The 23,015-nt window shown below is 32.9% G+C and overlaps 4 protein-coding genes across 5 annotated transcripts in view; 3 read left to right on the forward strand and 1 right to left on the reverse strand.

The window, feature by feature from the left end:
- Vps13B (vacuolar protein sorting 13B) overlaps positions 1-23,015 on the reverse strand; it is a 44,217-nt gene that overhangs the window by 16,238 nt on the left and 4,964 nt on the right. The window lies entirely within an intron of this gene.
- On the forward strand, positions 144-1,178 carry LOC138184379 (dynein axonemal heavy chain 8-like). Its single transcript, XM_069122262.1, has 4 exons — positions 144-275; positions 383-605; positions 725-876; positions 951-1,178. Exons 1-4 carry the CDS (start codon positions 144-146, stop codon positions 1,176-1,178), a joined length of 735 nt encoding a protein of 244 aa, XP_068978363.1.
- On the forward strand, positions 1,123-4,301 carry LOC138184381 (dynein axonemal heavy chain 5-like). The gene is made up of 8 exons (XM_069122263.1): positions 1,123-1,636; positions 1,704-1,925; positions 2,013-2,114; positions 2,177-2,323; positions 2,430-2,704; positions 2,868-3,207; positions 3,279-3,505; positions 3,803-4,301. Exons 1-8 carry the CDS (start codon positions 1,376-1,378, stop codon positions 4,299-4,301), a joined length of 2,073 nt encoding a protein of 690 aa, XP_068978364.1. The 5' UTR covers positions 1,123-1,375.
- LOC138184495 (dynein axonemal heavy chain 8) lies at positions 4,642-22,982 on the forward strand. The gene is made up of 50 exons (XM_069122512.1): positions 4,642-4,836; positions 6,219-6,368; positions 6,460-6,623; positions 6,763-7,017; positions 7,104-7,344; positions 7,617-7,816; positions 7,902-8,073; positions 8,303-8,448; positions 8,718-8,856; positions 8,935-9,165; positions 9,263-9,468; positions 9,691-9,911; positions 10,108-10,393; positions 10,504-10,642; positions 10,720-10,940; positions 11,049-11,232; positions 11,292-11,432; positions 11,742-12,089; positions 12,218-12,386; positions 12,882-13,027; positions 13,101-13,299; positions 13,389-13,507; positions 13,577-13,913; positions 14,383-14,653; positions 14,730-14,930; positions 15,029-15,274; positions 15,549-15,867; positions 16,201-16,427; positions 16,494-16,716; positions 16,784-16,960; positions 17,036-17,203; positions 17,275-17,490; positions 17,572-17,709; positions 17,876-18,172; positions 18,244-18,399; positions 18,687-18,842; positions 18,912-19,047; positions 19,139-19,290; positions 19,356-19,609; positions 19,725-20,153; positions 20,235-20,511; positions 20,594-20,780; positions 20,842-21,103; positions 21,161-21,400; positions 21,476-21,643; positions 21,709-21,850; positions 21,914-22,103; positions 22,162-22,283; positions 22,347-22,508; positions 22,566-22,982. The coding sequence occupies exons 1-50, from the start codon at positions 4,663-4,665 to the stop codon at positions 22,689-22,691; spliced, it is 10,230 nt and encodes a 3,409-aa protein (XP_068978613.1). The 5' UTR covers positions 4,642-4,662; the 3' UTR covers positions 22,692-22,982.

Here is a 23,015-nt window from a genome sequence, read left to right on the forward strand (position 1 = left end):
ATTTTGCATAATTTCTATATATCCAGACATTTTTTTATACACCCGATAAAAATTGCTTTTTCCCCTTTATTCAAATTTTTACACATTCTTTGATGTTCACTTTATACCAAACGTAATGAGACTTTTTATCATGTGTTAAGATAATGGCACACATAACTGCATATTTTGCAGCTCGAGATTATACAAAACCTGCGATTGATCGTCGCATTGCTGAATTATTAAAAAGAAGAGTCGGTTTAGAAGAATTACCTACTGAAAGTTTAAAAGAACGACTTGTATGTAAAGCATACAAACTACTACAAATTGTCAATTTTACTAGAAAATATAAATATTATTTAGTAGACTATTTCATTTAAATTTTATTATTTTATTGTATACATAGGCCAAATTTAAGGAGAATCGAAATGCTAGACAAGCATTGCTTAAAGCAACCCATAGACAGGTCTTGGAAGTTGCTGCTTTTATTTTAAATGTAGATCCAGATACTTTAGAAGAAGGAATCATTGATAAAGACGAATATATCAACGTTCTTGATAGTTTCTTCCTTAAAGATGGAAAGCGTGCAATTCTTATACACTATCAACCAATGGAACCACCTCCATTTGGTATCATAAATTATTCTTTTATTATACATATTTTTCTAAATTTTAATCTGAATATGTAATCAATATTTATTTATATATATATATATATATATGTATATATACATAAAAAAAAAAAATAGAGTCAGGGAGATGGAATCCACAATATGAGCGTGAAACTGAAGTAATACGTTGTTGTGTTACTGATGGTTCTACAGAACAACTTTCTGGCAAATGTGTTATAGTTTATAGATTGAAATCAGACATTGATTTTGAAACAAAGCATCTTCATGAAGTATGTTTTCAGTATGGTTGTGCAAAACTATTTCTGTACATTATAATGTATTCTCAATCTGAATTCTTGAACAGGAAGCATATTATGCATATGCAGAAGTTGACCCAGTATCTCGAAGTGCACTTGCAGCCATATCAGATTTAATTTTAAGGCTAAATTTACCAGCAATAATTGCTAATAAAGTATGGGGTGAATTGTCAAAATGTGAAACTGGTGACAAAGTTGTGAACAATTTTATTTGTGATTTTAGAGACTTTTGTGAATTTCTAAGCAGTAAGAGAGTACAACTCATAATCATTTAAAGTCATATGTATATCTATACAATGAAACTACTGTTTCTATATTTTGTTTAGTGACTAAAATAGATTTAGAAAATACAATAAAATTTTACACCGATTGGGAGGCCTATCATAAGTATATAGAATTGTCAGAAAATAATAAACGAAGTCTTACTAACCCAGAAGCTATAGAAGCTATAGAAAATAATCTTAAATTATGGATGAAAAGTATGGAACGGGTAAAGTTTATGAGTGTAGCCTTTTATTTTAATCCACTAAAAAATAATATGTATTTGGATATACAGGCCATTGTTCAGAGTCAACAATTACGTAGAGAAACAGAAACAATGGGGCCAAATGCAGAACTCAGTTACTGGAGAAGATTGCTAGCTCGTTTTTCATCAATTATTGAACACATTAAATCTCCATTTACCCAAAAATATATAGATTTTTTAAAAAAAATAAGATCGAAACATATAAAAGTATGTTTAATTACAAGATATCCTTTTTTATTTAAAGCTTAGAAATTAATTCAGATTTGATATACAGAAATGGAAATTGTTGGAAAAACACGTTCAAATGATCCAAATTCTCGCACAAGATAATGTAAAATATTTGTATGCACTAGAAAAATTTACTCAGCCTTTGTACAGGCTTGATCCAACAAAAATGGGAGAATATTTACCTCCTCTCATGTATGTTATACGAATGATATACGCTACTTCTCGATTCTTTAATAGCAGCCGAATGATCACAGCAGTTTTTGTAAAAGTACCATCGTAGAAACATAATAAAAATGAAAATGCGTATCTCCATATATTCTATAAAATTCCAACGATTTGATTATCAATTTTCCAGATGACGAATCAAATGATTTTAGCGTGCAAAGCATACTTAACAGAGGATGGCAAAATAAATGTTTGGAACGATGCTAAATCAGTCATGATATCCAAGATAAAGGCAAATATTAATTAAAAAAAATTCTAAGTAAATCGATTTACTACAAAATTTTTTTATTATAGGATTGCATTAAACTGTGTGAAAAATACTATGAATATTACAATGAAATGTGCAAAGAGGTGAGAGAATCTGCCGATGAAAAACCTTTCGAAGTATCTGAAATGTATGTTTTCGGAAAATTTAATACCTTCAAAGCGAGAATAATAAAAGTCAGTGATAAAATATTTAAATCCTACTATATATTATATTAAAATCCTATAATATAATCCTATCATTTTGAGCAAAATCATAAAAAGTAAATTAAATATATTTCAGATCATGGATGTTTTGCAAACAACTTTAACGTATCTAATTCTTTATAATTCTGCAATAGAGGGAATAGACGTATTCGCAAACAAATTCTCGAGTTTCTTTCAGGAAATTTCGTCCAAAGATTATGATCCATTAAATCATAGAAAACCATATTTTGATTCTGATTACGATAACTACAAGAAAAACGTAGCAGAGACAGAGATAGAATTAAGGAACTTCTTTTATAAAAGCGTGTCGGAAACGCCAAACATAACGGAAGCTTTGAGAGTAGTGGCAAGGTATCATTTTATATAATATAGCGTATCAAAATTGAAAATTTTTGGCTGATCTTATAGTTATGGGACAATTTTTAATAAAAATACGAAGAAAAATTTCACATATTGTATTATAATCTAAGTTAGTGTTAATCGTTATTACATCACAAATATACGATTTGTATAGATTCCAAAAATTGAAGTTTAAGCATCTGAGGATCGACAGAAAGTATTTAGAACTTACAGGGTTATTTCAAAAAGAAATCGAGGATGTACGAGATAGATACAACGAAGACAGATCGGATCCTCCGATACCACGAAACGTTCCACCTATTGCTGGTCGTATTTTATGGATTCGACAGCTTTTCAGACGTATCGAAAGCCCGATGGAAATATATAAAGAATGTAGAAGAGTAATTAGTCACGATCACATGCAGAGATGCATTAAAATTTACAATGCCTTGATCAGTGTCTTTATACACTATGAAATGATATATCATAAATCATGGTATGATTCTTCAGAAATTGTAAGTATAATCGTCGTATACGATAAGATGAATAAAATTATGATTAAATTACTAAATGTTTCAATCGATAGGTCCGATTGGCATTGGCTTCGCCCTTGATAATAAGACATCCAGATACGAATAAGTATCATTTGAATTTCGATTCGTACATCATAGAGGTGATACGCGAATCAGAACACATGGCTAGGTTTGATTTGGAAGTGCCAGATTTTATACAGATAATAACATTTTGTAAAGATAAAATCTCCTCGTCGTATGAAACTGTGAAACAGTTGGTTGATGAAAATAATACATTAAGGTACACTGTCTCGAATGAGAGGTACTCTGCTGACTATTAGGTCATCATCTAATCGTTATATTTCCATTATAAATTTTTAATGAAGCTTTAAATGGCTTATTTTTATATAACATTTTCTCTTTGATTATACCGATAAAATATACCGATAAAGTTTGGCTTTAAATTCTTCCTTAGTACTCTATATAATGAATAGAAAATAAAAGCAGTAAAAAACATTTAATCTGTACTAGATATAGGAATATTTATATATATAATAGGAAACGATCTTACATCCCAGATTTTTCTCCTACGTTTCAGACGAACAATACCAATATTGTTTTTGACTTTGATAAAAATCGTTCTCGTTAATCTCGAGATTGCCTTTCAACCTTGTCTATCGGTAATTACATGGACGTCCTTAAACATTGGCGAAGTATGTGACGAAATAAGGCACTCGCTTACGTCGGTGCAGATTTTTGTTAAAGAGATAAAAGACATGAAAGAAGCAAGGGTTGACGAAGTTTTCGAATCCATATCAGAAGCTGTTTTACTACAACTCGATGACCATGCAAAGACTCCTACACAATTATTAGACGATAATATCGCCTATGGGCTTACAGTAGCGGCTGATTTGGAAATTAAATCATCAGCAGCAGAGAAAGCTGTTACGGCTATTATTAATAAGTTTATGGATTTTATAATCGACGAGACTGTTCAGGATGTTAAATATAATTGGATGGATCCGGATAAAATACAAAGGCATATCTCACAGACGAAATTGACAAAGGGAAAATATGAGCCAGGTGTCCATTTTTGACTAATTTTAATTATCTTATTACATAATTAATCCTTTAATACTTTCGTTGTATTTCGCTGCACATGTTGCAACAATTTAATTATCTTGCTGTTGGATTTTAATTGCAAGTAATTATTGTGTTTTTATTTGCGCATTTCGTCTAAAAGATTTAAGAAGAAGAATAGGATAGCAAACATTGTGTTAAAATAAATATTAATTTAAGACGGAAAGTTTTCTGATAAAAAGATCTCACCTCTTAAGAGATTAAATACGATCTACATAATGTTACAGTAAAATTTTAGTACTACAGGCATGTAATCTGTGTAGAACGTAAAAAACGTCATATTAAGGGGCTAAACATCTTGTATGATTCGCAAGTATAATGATCCATATCTATCAACTAATCGTAGGTTTTGCCCCTATCGAGAGAACACGTAAAGTCCATATAAACAAGGTGCACAATGATTGCATGGAATTATTTGCTTATTTCCATAATAAGCTCGTAGAAGCCTTAGTAAAATGCACCAAGAATTCCCTCGAATTATTAAAGAGAAAAGTCACTAATATGAGGTTCATTCGATTGCATCTATAATTTGCTGATGAGATAACGTTACTAAAAAATGACCTGTGTTCTGTTTTTTATACCTACAGCCATTTGATGGAAGATAACGAATCGAATCAGAAATCACCGATACTTTTAACAACATTTGTCTTGCAAATACCAAACATCGTGATAGTACCCCCAATAGAAGAGTTGCAGTATTATTTTGGAAAATTAGTAATTAGTTTATTGGAGAATCACAAACGAATTACAGCATGGGGACAGCGTTATGCTACTAGTCTAAAGTCTGGAAGCATCGTAACAAATTTCCAAGGTTTGTTTTTCACGGAAGAAACGAAAATAGCGAATTGAAAACATTATTAACGATGATCGTAATAGTATCATCATTTAACAAAGCTGCATATTTGCTGTTACTTTCTTTTTTTAATTTAATACTTCTTTATTGCAACAAACTCTTCGATGTTTATAACCGTATATACATTAATGACTTATTCATATAGGAGACATTGTAGATTCTGGGAAGAATTATTATCAGATCATATCAGATCATAAAGAGATAGTTCGTAGCGTAATGAGCCTGCAAGGTGCAATTTTCGCCATGAAGCAAGACGTCGATGAAATTGCCAATGTAGTACTATTTTTCTTTTCATCCAATTTTAAAAATACAAGCAAATCTCGGATAACATCTGAGCAACATCGATATTAAATAACATGTTAAAAGTTCGAGAAAACTCTTGGAAATTTCTGTATGGTATACGTGAAATTTGCACGTATCCTGAGTCTCGAATAACACATTTTAATATCATGAAAGCGATTGATCAAGTTATTCGAGAGATGTCTGTATGTGTATACATACAGCTGCAAAGGATAACACATGTGACTCAATTTGAGTTATTTAAATCACTTTTCGAGTAGATCTACTTGCAGTATTCCTACATATGGTCCGAAAATAGGGACAATATCGTTCAAAATTTCGTCGATTCCGAGCCCATCACTCAGGTGATCAAAGAAAAGTTCGTGGAGTATGACAATTTAGTCGCTGAAATTCAAAATCTGCCAAAGAAACACGTAGTTGGGCCTATAGAAATTAGCATGGGTAGTAATCTAATATATTTTTCGTCATTTTTCTTGTTTGGCGACGAATAGATAGCGGATCTTTATGTATTTATGGGAAATTTGAATTTTTAGACAAACTGAAATTAGCATTCCTAGTGGAAGCACGCGCATGGAAGACGTCATTGGGACAGAAGTTATCTGCGACTTATAAAGAGAAATTAAAAAGGATCACTGAATATATAAATGAAAAGAATAAGGTGCTGGTCAGAGAAATAAAGGACCTGGAAGACGTGAGGATTGCAATGAAATGTTTGAGCGAGATACGAGACGATTTCATATCGTTGGATATAGAATTGATCTTGATCGAGGAAACGTATACGTTAATGGGGAGGTTCAACATCTCTATTTCGAAGGAGGAACAGGATATTGTAGACAGTTTACGGTACAATTTTACAAACATGTTGAACACGGTAATAATTTATGAAAAATTATCATTCATTGCATATCGTTCATGTTATTACGCGATAATATTTTGAATAATGAATTGTTCGATATTATAAGGCGAAACAGGTACAAACAAAGATATGCGAAATGCAAGAGCCATTGAAAAAGGAACTGACGGATGGTGTTGCAATATTTAAGCAACAAGTAATTCATTTTGATCTCGATTTTGAGCTGAATGGTCCTATGGTTGAGGGAATACCGGCTAAAGAAGCTAGTGATCGGTATTATTTATGAATAATAGATTATTGTAATTAGAACACAATTATATCAAAGATCGGTAGTTCTAGCGCTAAATAAATAGAAACGTAAATATTATTCCCGGTTCATAACTGCTTTATTATTCTTATTTCATTTTTCTAGGCTCATATTCTTTCAAGCTCTTCTCGAAGAGTTATGGGAGAAGTACGAAACTTACAGTAGCGGGGAAAGTTTATTCGGCATTGAAATAACAGACTACCCTGCTCTTCATCAAAGGAAGAGGGAAATTAATTTACTGCAGAAGTTATACTCCCTGTATTTGCAAGTGATACGAACGATCGACGGTTACTACGAGATACCTTGGTCAGACATCGATATCGAATCTATAATGACTGAATTAGCCGATTTTCAGAACAGGTCGCTACAAGTTCTACTATTTCTTGATATTTTGTTCATTGTTATGTAAGCACAGCACGTAACTTGACTTTACAATTTCATGTTAGATGTCGGCGATTACCAAAGGCTATGAGAGACTGGCCAGCTTATATCGAGCTGAAGAAGAAGATCGATGACTTCAACGAGACTTGCCCATTGTTAGAGATGATGGCTAATAAAGCGATGCAAGAAAGACACTGGGAAAGAATGTCGAAGTTGTGCAAATACCACTTTGACGTCGAGTCGGAGACTTTTACTTTGGCTAGCGTGATGCAGGCACCTTTGTTGAAGTACAAAGATGAAGTTGAGGTATGATTTCAATCGAAACACGTAATATCTATCTCTCCTAATTAATTACTATTTATTATGTATTACATGTATATTACAGAATTATTTACGTAATTAGGTCATTTCATAAATAGAAGATTTTTGAGAGCTATGTTTAAAGCAATAAAATTTTTTATGATGAGAATTCTATTATATTATATGAAATATTTAATAGAAAGATAATAGAATGATTTAATAAGACGATGGTAATAATCATAACGATAATAATTAATAGAATTTTTAACTTTTCCTAGGATATATGCATAAGTGCGGTGAAGGAGCAAGATATAGAGAGTAAACTGAATCAAATTATAGCAGAATGGGCTACCGTAGATCTACAGTTCTCCACGTTTAAGCAAAGAGGAGAATTACTTTTAAAAGGCACAGAAACGATCGAGATAATATCTCAACTGGAAGACAGTTTAATGATCATCAGTTCACTCCTGGCAAATCGGTATTTAATCGATTGTTTAAATTAGACGAAAAAATATTTAATCTCGAGTCAATAATATTACTATAATTTATATGATATAATTTAGATATAATGCGTATTTCAAAAAGGACATACAATTGTGGCAAAATAAGCTCAGCAACACCTCCGAAATCTTAGCAAAATGGTTGACTGTACAGAATTTATGGGCTTATTTAGAAGCGGTGTTCATTGGCGGTGATATATCGAAACAACTCCCAGCAGAGGCGAAACGTTTCAATGTAAATAATCAATTCATCTTTAAAAGCTATTATCGAAGAAAATCACGTCCATGCTATTATGTTTGAAATTTCACTCTAATACATTTTAGACATCGATCCTCTCTATTTTAGACATCAATAAAGTCAACTCTGGACGATGGTATTAAAACAAAATTCACATTGGGTGATACTTCTTGAGGGTTAAATTCCAAAAATCAGAAAATCGTAAATTACATTTTAAATATTTTAGAATATCGATAAAGCTTGGGTGAAGATAATGTATCGAGCACGTGAAAACGTGAATGCAGTGGAAACATGCACAGGAGACGAAACAATGGGACAATTCTTGCCACATTTATTGGAACAGCTGGAATCGTGTCAGAAGTCTCTCAGCGGGTAACAAAACTGATTCGAACACCTCTATTATTAACCCAGCTTCGTTTCTAAAATCTTTTATTTTTCAATTACCATTCAGTTTCGATTGAAAAATCGACCTTTCTCGCATAATCTTTTTAGCATAAAATTCAGACGCCTGCACATTTTTCCCAAATTCAAGAAATTTTCTAACAATATAACAATACGATCTGGTTAAACATGGTCTAAAGAATGTAGCAGGGTTAACATGACTCAAATTAATTAAAATAAAATATATGATACTTATACAGATACTTGGAAACAAAACGAAGCGTATTTCCAAGATTTTGCTTCATATCAGATCCCACCTTGTTGGAAATACTTGGTCAAGCAGCAGATTGCCATACCATACAGAAATATCTCGATGGTTTCTTCGACAACACAGCAAGAGTAACGAAACTGTCAGACTATTTTCTCTTCTTCCTACAATTAGATTCATAGATACAATTTAGATTTCCTTAATTACAGTTAGAGTTTCACGAAAAAGAGTATGAGAGAATTGTAGCTATGTATTCGCGCGAAGGCGAGAAGGTACTAATGGAGAAAGATGTTATATGTTCAGGGGGTGTAGAGAACTGGTTGAACACTTTGTTAGCGGTTCATCAATTCTCAGTTGGCAGTGTAATCTCCCAAGGGCTGCAAGCTCTCACCTATGAAGAGTTTGACGTTATACAATTGATAGACAATTCGATTTTACAAGTAAAATTTCGATTATTTGGATAATTTAACCCTTAAGAAATAGATGAGATTTTCCTTCCTGTTTTTCTCGATTGTAAATTATACTACATCTTAACAGGTAGGACTATTAGTCTTGCAAGTTTTATGGACTCGCAACTCTGAAATAGCTCTCAATACAGTAAGACGAGACAGAACCATAATGAAACGAACGAATCAATGGTTCCTCGAATTATTAAACAGTCTCATTGAAGTGACTGTTAAGGATTTGTCGAAATACGCAAGAGCAAAATACGAGGCCTTAATTACTATTCACGTGCATCAGAGGTGTGTCTATCGTCGTGCCCCATATTACGAGAAAATTAAAACTATGATTGGAATTTTCGAAGAAAATTAAGAATTTATTTTATAGTATTTTACGCCTTGCTCTTCTTTTCTATTATATTTTTTTGTATTGAAAATATTGAATATTAAAATATCATGAATAATATAACTCGCTATTCGTGTACTGGAGAAATGAGCCGACAAATATCTTCACGAATTTTCCAGAGACATATTCGACGAAATGTGTCAGATGAGAGTTCGCAATGTGAACGACTTCGAGTGGTTGAAGCAGTGTAGATATTATTACGATACCGAAACAGAAGATGTTCCTATAAAAATCACAGACATAGATTTTGTTTATCAGAATGAGTTTCTAGGTTGCACTGATCGACTCGCCATTACGCCTCTTACCGACAGATGCTACATAACGTTAGCTCAAGCTGTAGGTAAGACTATCGTTAAAGTGCGGGTGAAGCAAGTCTCTTTAATTAATAACTATTTTCCTTTGTCGAAATTATACAAATATGAGTTTGAGGATAAAATATTTTTAATAAGGGATATCGTCATTCTTAAATTATAGAAAAATACTTCTTCTACCAATTTTCAATTATTATCAATCATTTTTTAAACTTGGTACTCCAGGTATGAATTTTGGAGGTGCACCAGCGGGACCAGCTGGGACTGGCAAAACAGAAACCACAAAGGATATGGGGAAAGCCCTTGGAAAGTACGTGGTGGTATTTAATTGCTCGGACCAAATGGATTTCCGCGGTTTGGGCAGAATATTTAAAGGATTAGCCATGGCCGGAGCGTGGGGCTGCTTCGACGAGTTTAATCGCATCGATTTGCCGGTTCTATCCGTCGCTGCTCAGCAAATAGCGATCGTACTCACAACAAGAAGGGAAAGAAAAACAAGTTTCCTTTTTAGGTATTCTGTAATATCAATCAGATTATAGAGTTTCAAGGATACATACGTACAGTTTCTGTTTTAAGTAATTTTATAATTTAAATTACTAAGGAAATATATGTATCATACAGTGACGGTGAAGTATACAAATTAAACTACGAGTTTGGGATCTTCATTACTATGAACCCTGGCTACGCTGGTCGCCAAGAGTTGCCAGAAAATTTAAAGATACAATTTAGAAGCGTTGCTATGATGGTTCCCGATAGACAAGTATTATCGCGTAAAAATAATACAGCTATAATATAAATGTTCGATATAAATTATTGCATTGATAATTATTCGTTTAGATTATTATGCGTGTAAAATTGGCAGCCTGTGGCTTTAAGGAGAACCTTTTACTAGCACGAAAATTTTTTACTTTGTACAAACTATGCGAAGAACAATTAAGCAAACAAGTGCATTATGATTTCGGTCTGAGAAACATTTTATCCTGTTTGCGAACTCTTGGTGCGCAGAAACGAGCGAATCCCACCGATTCTGAAGAGACTACCTTAATGAGAGTTTTAAGGTAAAACAAATCCATCAGTTACTGATACTGGAAAATGTTCCAATGGAAATCAAAGCTCTGGCTTTTACCATACAATAACAAAGTTCTATCTTCACTGTGATATTGCAGAGACATGAATCTATCAAAGTTGGTAGACGAAGACGAACCCTTGTTTATGTCTCTCATCGAAGATATGTTCCCAGGAATCAAACTCAGAGTTCAAACATACAAGGACCTGCAGAAAGCAATTGCAAATGCAACTGCCGCTCTTGGCATAATGAATCATGCAGAGTGGAATTTGAAAACAATTCAAGTAAACTTCGCAATTGAACATCGAGTTATTCGAGATAATAATACTCCTTATATCTCTAGTTATACGAAACGTCTTTGGTTCGTCATGGTTTGATGGTGCTCGGACCAACAGGATCCGGGAAAACTATGTGCATGTGGGCTCTTATGAAAGCTTTAACAGAAATGGGCATGCCCCATAAAGAAGTCAGAATGAATCCCAAAGTTAGCGTCTTCCTTTACACCGACCATAACTTTAATTACTAATCGATCAATCAATTTTTTCGTTAATGTTTAAATAAGATTCTGAATAAGCTACCCGTGCAACAGCGGATTACCATTGCACGTATTTTTGATAAATTCTACCACTATTCTAATCGATGAATTACATAATATGGTATACGTATATTAAGAAGTTGAAAAAAATCTTATAAAATAAAATAGTCGAGAATATTCTGTGAACAATGCATTGGTGTGTTTAGTAAGTAATTTGCAGCAAGCGAACTAAATTTGGTAACGAAACAATTTCCTTAGGCCATAACCGCGTCTCAGATGTTTGGTAGACTGGATGTAGCGACAAATGATTGGACAGATGGAATTTTCTCTACTATATGGAGAAGATCGACACAGACGAAGAAAACAGAAAATTTATGGATGGTCTTGGATGGCCCTGTGGATGCTGTATGGATTGAGAACTTAAATTCGGTGCTGGACGATAATAAGACATTGACTTTAGCGAATGGCGATCGTATAATTATGGCGTCGAACACTAAATTGGTCTTTGAGCCAGATAATGTCGATAATGCATCGCCAGCCACGATATCCCGCATGGGAATGGTGTTCATAAGCGCTTCTGTTCTAAAATGGACCCCCATTCTACAAGTAATTTCAAAACTACATATTTCGTACTATTTCTTGTATCTAAGCTTTCAACAGCTTTGTTGTTGATACATACTTTCGGCTGCATTTTAAGATGTAACAGTATTCAATATCTTTTTGTTATTACTCAGGGGTGGTTCAAGACACAACCGCCTGCACAAGTAGAAGTGTTGAATAATTTCTTTAATAAAATTTACAACGATGCTCATACCTTCGTTCAAACGAAGCTTCCGACAACAATGCATCTCTTGGAAGCTCTTTATATAAGGCAATGCATCGATCTATTGGATGGTTTGCTTGGTACAAATAAAGATACGGCTAGTACGTATTTTTTATCCATATACTATTATATCGTTCATATCGGAGTAAGAACAGTATTTGAATTTAATCAAAAGTTAAAAAGTAATAACCAATTAATAATTAAAAATGACACTTTTTTATGGGGTCGGTAGGTTATAAATTCAAATTAAATATCTATTAAAAACATAGGAATAATATATTTAACTATTTACTACGTATGTATTATGTATATTACTATATTTATGTTTTTTAATTTTATTGCTTGCATTACATCGAATCTTTTTCTATCAGAACCTTCTTCGACTAATTTGTAATTCATAAATTAAGAAATCTAAAGATAAAGTTAATAAGATAGGTTTGTCAACTAACAAACTGGTTCTGTAAAATTCGACAATTACATGTAATTGAAAAATCTATCGGACTGAAAACTTTTACACACCTTTGCAAGTGTAGTTTGTTACGTGAAGGGATTTAATTGAAATGTACGTGATTCAGAAACACTACCAGAGTATCACATCGAAAAGATATTCCTATTCTCGCTAATGTGGAGTCTGGGAGCGGTATTGGAATTAGACGAACGTAACGCATTGCAGGAGTTCCTACTTAATCATCAATCGAAATGTAATTGGCCAAAATGCAAGGTAGTACTATGCACATGGGATTAATTGATATGAAAACAAGCATGATTATACCGTGAAATAATGGTTATCGTAGGAAGATGAAACTATCTTTGAATATCTGGTGTCAGACGATGGCCAGTGGATTCATTGGTCCGAAAAGGTCCCAGAATTTATCTATCCTTCGGACGAAGTTTTAAAATATTACACTATTTTAGTTCCTAACATAGATAATGCAAGAACCTTATTTTTGATCGATATCATTGCAAAACAAGGAAAAGCAGTGCTGCTAATAGGTATCAATCACATCACTGTCGCAAGCTTGCTTTTTAAGAGATTAGTAATTTATTAATCATTAACTATTAAACGACTCTACTAATCATAGGAGAGCAAGGAACGGCGAAAACAGTCATGATCAAAAGCTTCATGTCACATTACGATCCAGAAGAACACCTATTCAAATCTTTTAGTTTTTCTTCTGCATCAACCCCTAATATGGTTCAGGTAATTAACTCGAAATTCGGAAAATTAGTATAAACGATAAGTTACAAAGTAACGGAATACGATTCTTAGCGAGTGTTTGAGAGCTACGTCGAGAAAAGGGTGGGTACCACTTACGGACCGCCAGGTGGTCGGAAAATGACCATTTTCATCGACGATATAAATATGCCTGAGATAAATGAATGGGGTGATCAAATTACAAACGAGATAGTTCGTCAACTGATGGAGTATAAAGGATTTTATTCCCTGGATAAGCCAGGCGATTTCTGCATTATACAGGATATTCAGTTGTTAGCAGCTATGATCCACCCTGGCGGCGGTAGAAACGATATTCCACCACGGCTCAAGAGACAATTCAATATTTTTAACTGTACATTACCATCCAACAAATCTATGGACACGATTTTCAGTAAGAGCATATAATTAGCGAAATATATAAACAGATGTTCTAATTAAGCATTAAAACAGCTATTAATGAATTTCTACGTTCCATGCAAATCGTTATTTTCTTTTCTTGTAATAACTCGGTAATATTTAATTATAATATGCAATATAAATGTAATAACGATAATGGCAAGGTTACATCGCGTAGATTACATCGACGAATTTAAATTAGAAGACAGTTTATTTTTGATGGAAATGATACGACGCATACAAAGACAAGAGATTTATAAATAACTTCTTTATTTGTAATTTTTGTTTCAATGCATCGTATCATTCCCATTAAAAATAAACGATACAACGTTTATAATTTACAAATACGTAGATTGACTAAACTGGGATTAATTAATTTCTCTTTATTAATTATTGATTCTGTAATTATCGAAGCTTTGGTTAGAAAATTACCAGGTTAATAAATGTTTTGAAAAAATGTTTAGGAAGTATTGGACAAGGATACTTCTGTAGTACTAGATTCGACGAGAATATTGTAAGCTTTCTGCCAAAATTAATACCTTTGACGAGAGTTCTATGGCAGCAGACTAAAAGTAAAATGTTACCAACGCCAGCGAAGTTCCACTATATTTTTAATTTAAGAGACTTGTCACGAATATGGGAAGGCATTCTCAGAATAGAAAGAGCTGAATGTGATTCTAGAAGCAGACTATTAAAGCTTTGGGAACACGAATGTACTCGAGTGATTGCAGACCGGTTGGTTATCATACGAGTAAACCGAAAAGTCTTTTCAATAAACTACATATATAATTATATTCTTTATTGCTATTAGATTTACGAATAACGAGGACACCCAGTGGTTCAAAAGTACATTAAGAAAAACTGCGGAGAAAATGTTGGGTTCTGATTTTAATTTCTATATACCAGTCGAAACATATTTCGTGAACTTTCTACGCGAACCGCCGGAACCTACTGGAGATGAACCGGAAGACTTCGTCTTCGAGGCGCCAAAGATTTACGAAGAGATTCCAAGGTTCAATTTTACTTAAAAAACTTAATTCACCAGTTCAGCTTACTCCAATGACACTAATCGAGGATTCGAATGTTAACGAAATGAAAACCTCTTTATAGTTATGAGGATGTGATTGCGAAAGTTCGACAAAACATGGATCAATTCAACGAATATATTCGGGGGATGCACCTGGATCTAGTATTCTTTCACGATGCTTTGGTGCATCTGATTCGAATATCGAGAATCCTGGGTGTTCCTCGAAGTAACGCGATGCTAGTAGGTGTTGGAGGATCAGGCAAACAGAGCCTGACTCGGCTGGCCTCTTTTATTGCTGGTTTTAGTTTCTATCAAATTACGTTAACCAGGTATGTAATCGCAGCAAAAGAATTTCTAAATGACTTTCAGACCAGGGTTCTCTTGTACAACTGAATTATTCAAACAAATTTACAGTCTATAAGTATAAGTATAATTTACAGACTACTAATTTAATTACTAATATTATTGATTGGTAAATTATTGTACGAGAGAAATCAGATATTCTGATACACCAGCAAGTATGTTCATACTGCTCATGACTACACCATGATGAATCGTGGTATTTTTACTATCTTATCCTTGTCTATTATTGTTTCTGTCTAGGAGTTATAGTGTTACAAGCTTATTAGAGGATTTACGAAAAGTGTATAGTGCAGCTGGTGTAGGAAGCAAAGGACAAACGTTCATATTTACCGATAATGACATAAAGGAGGAAGCTTTTCTGGAATATATTAATAATATCTTGAGCGTTGGTGAAGTTGCAAATCTATTTCCAGCAGATGAACTCGATGAGATTTTGACGACGGTGACGCCTATGATGAAGAAGGATGATCCAAGGCGACCACCCACTCCGGATAATCTTTACGATTATTTCCTGTCACGTGCGAGAGATCAGTTACATGTGACCTTGTGTTTTTCACCAGTGAGCGATTTAATCTATAAATTCATGTAAAATATAATGAAACCGTAAAACTTATTAACTTTCTAACAATATAACAAAATAACAAAGAATTCAGAATGAACGAATTAAAAGATAATTGTTTCGTTACTGTCAGGATTTCCTGTCTTTTCTGGTATCAGATACAAAGCTTTCAACTTCTTAGAAGAAATAGATATTAATAATTGTATTAGGTACGATGACGATTAAAATGTGAAATTTAGTTTACTATTTTTGGACTATACTATTAAAGGGTTAATTAAAGAAAGGATACCATTTGTGTGTTTGATAAAAAGTGTATTCGTATATGAATTGCAGGTTGGTGAAAAGTTCAGATCACGAGCATTGAAATTCCCTGGTCTTATATCCGGTTGCACCATGAACTGGTTCTGGAGATGGCCAAAAGATGCTTTGTACGAAGTCAGTGATCATTTCTTAAAAAAATATAAAGTAATGTGTAGTGCAGAAATAAAACAACAGTTGATGGAAGTTATGGGAGACATACACCATGATGTGAATGACGTCTGCACACAATATTTCGATAGGTAATATTACGTAAATTAATCTTAATTCATTTTCATATAGATATACATGATCCTTTTTCTGAACAGATTCCGAAGAGAAGTATACGTAACACCAAAATCATTCTTAACATTCCTAAGCGGATATAAAGTACTTTACAAACAACGTTTGGATAATATTAATATCCTCTCGTATCGTATGAGCAGTGGTTTAAGTAAGTTAATCGATGCTGCAGGCCAAGTCGATGAATTGCGTAAAGTTTTGGAACAAAATCAACAAGAAATCGCTGAGAAGAATGTGCAAGTCGAAGCTGTTCGTATATTTTTATATTAATTATAAAACTTTAATAAAATTTAATAATAAAATTATTATTTTGTAGATTTTAGTTACTGTGAATGAAAAGAAGAGCGAAGCGGAAGCGGTGAAAGCACAAGTGCAGGTTTCTAAGGACGAAGCAGAAACTATCTTGAAAGTGATCGCGAAAGAAAAAGCGGCAGCAGAACAGAAATTGAAAGCTGCGGAGCCTGCTTTATTGGAAGCAGAAGCTGCCTTGCAAGTTGGTTCCTTTTATATAAATTTAAATTAATTAGACACTTTAGGTTTTAAATGACAATTTTGTGATATATTTCAGACTATAAAAGCTGCTGACATTGCCACAGTAAGAAAACTAGGAAAACCACCATATTTAATTACTCTTATTATGGATTGCGTGTTAATACTGTTTGGAAGAAGATTGGAACCAGTTAAACCTGATTACGAACGACAATTTTTAACTCCTTCGTGGTCTGAAGCTTTAAAAGTATTTCCATCGTTATTCCATTATTCCATTATTTAATACATATAAATTCTTTATTACTTTACATATTATAGGTGATGGCTGATACTAGATTTTTATACAATTTGCAAAATTTCCCAAAGGATAATATCAACGCCGAAACCGTCGACTTAATGCGACCATACTTAAATTATCATTTGTATACTTACGAAGCTGCGAAGCAAGCTTGCGGAAACGTTGCTGGTCTCATTCAGTGGACCATCTCGATGGTTACATTCTACGGAATAAATAAAGATGTTCTTCCACTAAAAGTACTTACTTCTTATTGACTTCTAATTCAAATTATTAAGACGAAAAAAACAAAATCTTTATAAAGAATTTTTAATTCACAGGCGAATTTGGCTGTGCAAGAAAGTAAATACGAGAAAGCGAATCGAAACTTAATGGAAGCTGAAAGTGTCTTGAGAGAGAAAGACGAAGATTTGAAAGTGGTACAACAAGAGTTCGATGCTGTGATGGAAGAACGTCAAGTAATTTATACTTAAAATATATATACTGCAAGAACTCCTATGATTTATCTTTTCTTTTGATCCTCCCTTTTAGCACGTATATTTTTTCTATTTTTCTCCCTCTTTTCTGTTTTTTCCTTCCTTTCTCATAATTTGTGTGTTTCTTAAATAAAATTTATCTATTCAGAAAATAGTCGATTTAGCAGAAATATGTCAAGCGAAGACAGACACAGCCACAGCAATGATCGAGGGACTTTCTGGCGAAAGAATAAGATGGACGGAACAAATTGCTATCTTTAAATCGGAAATAGATCGTCTAGTCGGCGATGTATTGATTCTAATAGGTTTCTTATCATATTGCGGGCCCTTCAATCAAGAATTCAGGACTCTATTGCAGAGACAATGGTTTGATTTTATCCAAGCCCGAAAGATTCCGATTTCCCTTGTAATAAATATTACGGCTACTTTGACTGATACTGCTACTGTAAGTGGAAAATTAACTTAACATGTGTTAATTATAGAATGTCGTTAGAGTATGGTATCGATATTTTAAAGATTGGAGAGTGGAGTTTGCAAGGTCTTCCAACGGATGATTTGTCCATTCAGAATGGAATTATAGTAACGCAAGCAACCAGATATCCCCTCTTAATCGATCCTCAGCTACAAGGTAAAGCATGGATCATGAAGAAAGAAGAAGAATTTCAATTGCAGGTGAAACTTTCGTTTTCTATGTTAACCCTTTCACATTTGATTAATTAATTATTAGATTGTTCGAAAAATTCAATTTCGATGAACGTATGTATTTGATTTCGCTAAAATTCATCCTAATTTCATGCAGTATGCCTTCCCTACAAAAAGATCAAGAAAAATGTGTTTCTATTATCAGCAACTGACAAAGTGAATTTTTTTTTCTAAAATACATGAATATCCTAATCTTGAAATGATTTGTATAATTTGCTTATTGTAGAATGTTAATGCATTTTGATGTTTGATTTTAGGCAACGTTACTCACACATAAATATTTTAGAAATTATTTGGAAGATTGTGTTTCTCTGGGTCGTCCATTGTTAATTGTCGACGTAGGAGAAGAATTGGATCCTGTTTTGGACAATTTGCTGGAAAAGAACTTTATAAAGATAGGAACTTCTTTGAAGGTAAAGCACTTGCATTCAAATTGTTTTAGAAATGGTTTGGACATAAATATATATCGATAATTTTTATAGGTAAAGTTAGGCGATAAAGAAGTGGATATTCATAAGGATTTTAGACTTTACATTACTACGAAGTTACCCAATCCATCGTATACGCCAGAAATATTTGCACGTACTGCTATAATCGATTTTACTGTCACTATAAAAGGTAATTTTCAAATATAAATAATTAGATATAATGTAATATAATGTACATATATTTATCAATTTTCTAAATAAATTTGTATATAAATTCGCAGGATTGGAAGATCAGTTATTAGGAAGAGTAATCCTAACAGAGAGAAAGGAACTTGAAAACGAAAAAACACAGTTGATAGCAAATGTAACTGCAAATAATAGAAAGATTAAAGAATTAGAAGCTAATCTTCTACAAAAATTGACGACCGTAGAAGTATGTATCTTATTTTACTTTACTTGTAAATATTAATAACTGTATCATATTTTGTTCATCTTCAGGGACCTTTGATAGAAGACGTAGAACTAATGTCTGTACTAAATATCACGAAACAAACAGCTGCCGAGATAAACGAGCAGTTAAGCATCGCAAAGGATACAGAATTAAGAATCGATTTAGCTCGAGAAGAATTTCGACCAGTAGCAACACGTGGCAGTGTTTTGTACTTTTTAATTTGCGATATGTCTTTGGTTAATTGCATGTATCAAACGTCGCTCGTTCAATTCTTAGAACGTTTCGACCTTTCTATGGAAAGGTATACGTATATAGTATAATTTAATTTAATTTAAAAAATATATATATTTTTTCAAATATATTTTAATTTGTGAGGAATTATTAAAGTTGAATACAAAATTATTCGATCGATTTAGATCTGAGAAGAGTCCAGTTAATCAACGTAGAATCAATTTCATTATTGAATACCTCACATATGAAATATTCAGGTACAAAGCAAGAGGTCTTTACGAAATTCATAAATACATGTTCATCTTATTGATGACGTTAAAGATTGATTTACAACGTGATGTTATTTCTCACGATGAGTTCCAATATTTTATCAAAGGTGGTGCAGCCTTGGACTTAAACACTGTTGCACCAAAACCTTGCAAATGGATTACAGATGTTACCTGGTTAAATTTGATTGCACTTTCTGCCTTAAGACAATTTCAATACATTCCTTCTCAAGTACCAGCTTCTGAAAAGGTTTGGAAGCAATGGTTTGATAAACCTACTCCGGAGGAAGAAGTGATACCTGATGGTTATAACAGTTTAGATACTTTTCGACGTTTATTGTTAATTAGGTTGTCCTAATGATCATTCAATTTAGTTTCATGTATACAGATTAAAAAGTATCGTAAGTAATGTATTTAATAAATTTTTAGGGCATGGTGTATTGATAGAACACTATCACAATCAAGAAAATACATATCAACTTCATTAGGAGAAAGATATGCAGAGCCTGTAATTACTCTTTTGGATGTAATGCACAGTGAATCAAGACCAAATACTCCCATGATTTGCTTCTTGAGTATGGGTTCTGATCCTACACCCAGTATAGAACACCTTGCTAAAAAATTGGAGATTATGTGTAAAAGTATCTCAATGGGACAGGGACAAGAAGTTCATGCAAGAAAATTGATTCAAAGTGCAAGCACTGAAGTTAGTTTTTATGAAAAATTTAAGAGAGATTAAGTGAAAATACAGGTATCAATGTGTGATGCATTAATATAGTAATTTATAGGGTTACTGGGCATTGTGTCAAAATTGTCACTTAGGCTTGGACTATATGCAAGAATTAGTTAACTTCATTTTGGAAATGGAGGAACCACATCCAAATTTTCGTATATGGATTACCACAGAACCACACAAGGACTTTCCAATATCTCTTTTGCAAATGTCCATAAAATACACTTATGAGCCTCCACAAGGTAAAGGAAGAATAATTCCCTAATTTCTTGTTTCTACATTTTCCTTCATCCTTCATGTTAGGTGTGAGAGCAGGTTTGCTTGCCACATATAGTGGAATGAGTCAAGAAATGTTAGATCAATGCGATGCTCCACAATATATACCAATTATATACACAGTATCGTTTTTACATACTATTGTGCAAGAGAGAAGAAAATTTGGACCTCTTGGTTGGAACATACCATATGAATTTAATCTATCAGATTGGCTGGCATCCTGCATGTTCATTAACAATCATTTGAGTGATTTTGATGTAAAACAAGGAATAAGTTGGCACACGATAAGGTAATACAAGAGAAAAATTTCTTTTAAAAACAATTTTAAATGAAAAAACAATTTTAGATACATGATAGGAGAGGTGCAGTATGGAGGTCGTGTTACAGATGATTATGACAAAAGGTTGTTGAACACATTTGCAAAATTATGGTTTTTAGATGCAATTTTTTCAGAGGACTTTGTATTCTACAAAGGATACCCTGTTTTAGTTTACAAACAAGTTACAGACTACCTGAAAGTAATTGATGAAATGAGTTCCATAGATCCACCACAAGTTTATGGTTTGCATCTTAATGCAAACATTACGTAAGAACATTTTCTCACAATATTTCAGCTGTAACTGTATTGAAAGGAATTTATGAGGAATTTATAATGCTGCAGATATCAAGGTAATACTACACAAGCTGTTTTAGATACTATAATATCTGTACAACCAAAGGAAGCAGGTGTAGGTGGTGGTGAATCTAGGGAAGTAATTGTATCTAGACAAGCAAAGGAAATGTTAAAGAAATTGCCACCAAGTTATGATCCATTTGAAGTAAAACAGAGGTATACCTCAATAATATTTCTAAATGATTGTTTCCATCAACTGATTCAGAGATATTACTTTATAGATTGCGAATATTGGGTGCCACTGCACCAATGACTATTTTCCTGAAACAAGAAATTGATAGAATACAAGTAGTTATTACATTAGTGGATGTTATTTTAAAAGATCTTTTACTTGCTATAGAAGGTGTTATTATAATGAGCGAGGTAATTTTTTTTATTAATTCCACATTAAATATTATAAATTCATCTCATGCAAATAATGTTTAGGAATTGAGAGATGCTCTTGATAATATATATGATGCTAGAGTACCAAAAGCATGGAGAGCAAAATCATGGGAATCTACCTCTCTTGGTTTTTGGTATACTGAACTACTGGACAGAAATAAACAATTTTCTACTTGGTTGCATACTGACAGACCTGCCAAATTCTGGATGACTGGATTTTTCAATCCTCAAGGTACATAATAATTTACAAATGAAATTTAATTGCAAATAATTGAACTTTAATTACATAGGATTTCTAACTGCAATGAGGCAAGAAGTAACAAGAGCTCACAAAGGATGGGCATTGGATAATGTAACTTTACATAATGAAGTTTTACGGTATACAGCAGAAGAAATTAAAGTTGCACCCCAAGTATGTTAATCATCTTGTGAAATCATATATACATTAATGAATAACAACTGTTTTACGTACTAGGAGGGAGTTTACATATATGGACTATTTCTTGAAGGGGCTGGTTGGGATAGAAGGAATAATAGACTGTGTGAATCAGCAAATAAAGTTCTATATGTATTAATGCCTGTCATTCACATCTTTGCTTTATATAATATTCCCGATAAAGATCCAAAATTATATCAGGTAGATATATTTGTACTAAAACCTTTAAATTTATTAATTATCTTTTAATATTCACAGTGTCCAGTGTATAAAAAACCACAAAGAACCTACGTGCTATTGGTTACACCACTTTGGTTGCAAACAAGCAGACCACCAGAATTCTGGATCTTGCGTGGGGTAGCTCTATTATGTGATATAAAATAAAAGTATTTGTATCTCTTTTCTTAAATTAACGTGCTTCAAGAGAATATATAATATGATGCAAATGATTCTATGAGATTTATGTGATGTTTGTTATTGGACAATACTTCTTATAATTATTTGATTTTAAAACTACCAGAAACTATAAATAAGGAATCTGATGGGAAAATATAAATTCTATATACATTTCAGAGTGATTTCAGATTTTAGCAGTACGATCATGATAGTTGTGTCTCATTACAGTGGAAATAAAATTTCAAAATATTTTATATAACCCATACAATACATACATAAAAATTTTCTACAGTAAATGCACAAATATTTTGT

The sequence above is a fragment of the Bombus flavifrons genome, chromosome 10 (assembly GCF_040668555.2).
Source record: "Bombus flavifrons isolate JBK064 chromosome 10, iyBomFlav1_principal, whole genome shotgun sequence".
In the NCBI taxonomy this organism is placed as follows: domain Eukaryota; kingdom Metazoa; phylum Arthropoda; class Insecta; order Hymenoptera; family Apidae; genus Bombus; species Bombus flavifrons.

Bases quoted from the DNA above. Each gene is read 5' to 3' on its own strand.
- LOC138184495 (XM_069122512.1), top strand. From the start codon at position 4,663: ATGATCCATATCTATCAACTAATCGTAGGTTTTGCCCCTATCGAGAGA. The intron at 13,028-13,100 runs GTAGTACTATGC...TGGTTATCGTAG, and splicing joins GTAATTGGCCAAAATGCAAG to GAAGATGAAACTATCTTTGA. The intron at 19,291-19,355 runs GTATGTATCTTA...GTTCATCTTCAG, and splicing joins AAAAATTGACGACCGTAGAA to GGACCTTTGATAGAAGACGT.
- LOC138184381 (XM_069122263.1), top strand. From the start codon at position 1,376: ATGAAAAGTATGGAACGGGTAAAGTTTATGAGTGTAGCCTTTTATTTT. The intron at 1,637-1,703 runs GTATGTTTAATT...TTTGATATACAG, and splicing joins TAAGATCGAAACATATAAAA to AAATGGAAATTGTTGGAAAA. The intron at 2,115-2,176 runs GCAAATATTAAT...TTTTTATTATAG, and splicing joins TCATGATATCCAAGATAAAG to GATTGCATTAAACTGTGTGA.
- LOC138184379 (XM_069122262.1), top strand. From the start codon at position 144: ATGGCACACATAACTGCATATTTTGCAGCTCGAGATTATACAAAACCT. The intron at 276-382 runs GTATGTAAAGCA...TTGTATACATAG, and splicing joins AAAGTTTAAAAGAACGACTT to GCCAAATTTAAGGAGAATCG. The intron at 877-950 runs GTATGTTTTCAG...ATTCTTGAACAG, and splicing joins AAACAAAGCATCTTCATGAA to GAAGCATATTATGCATATGC.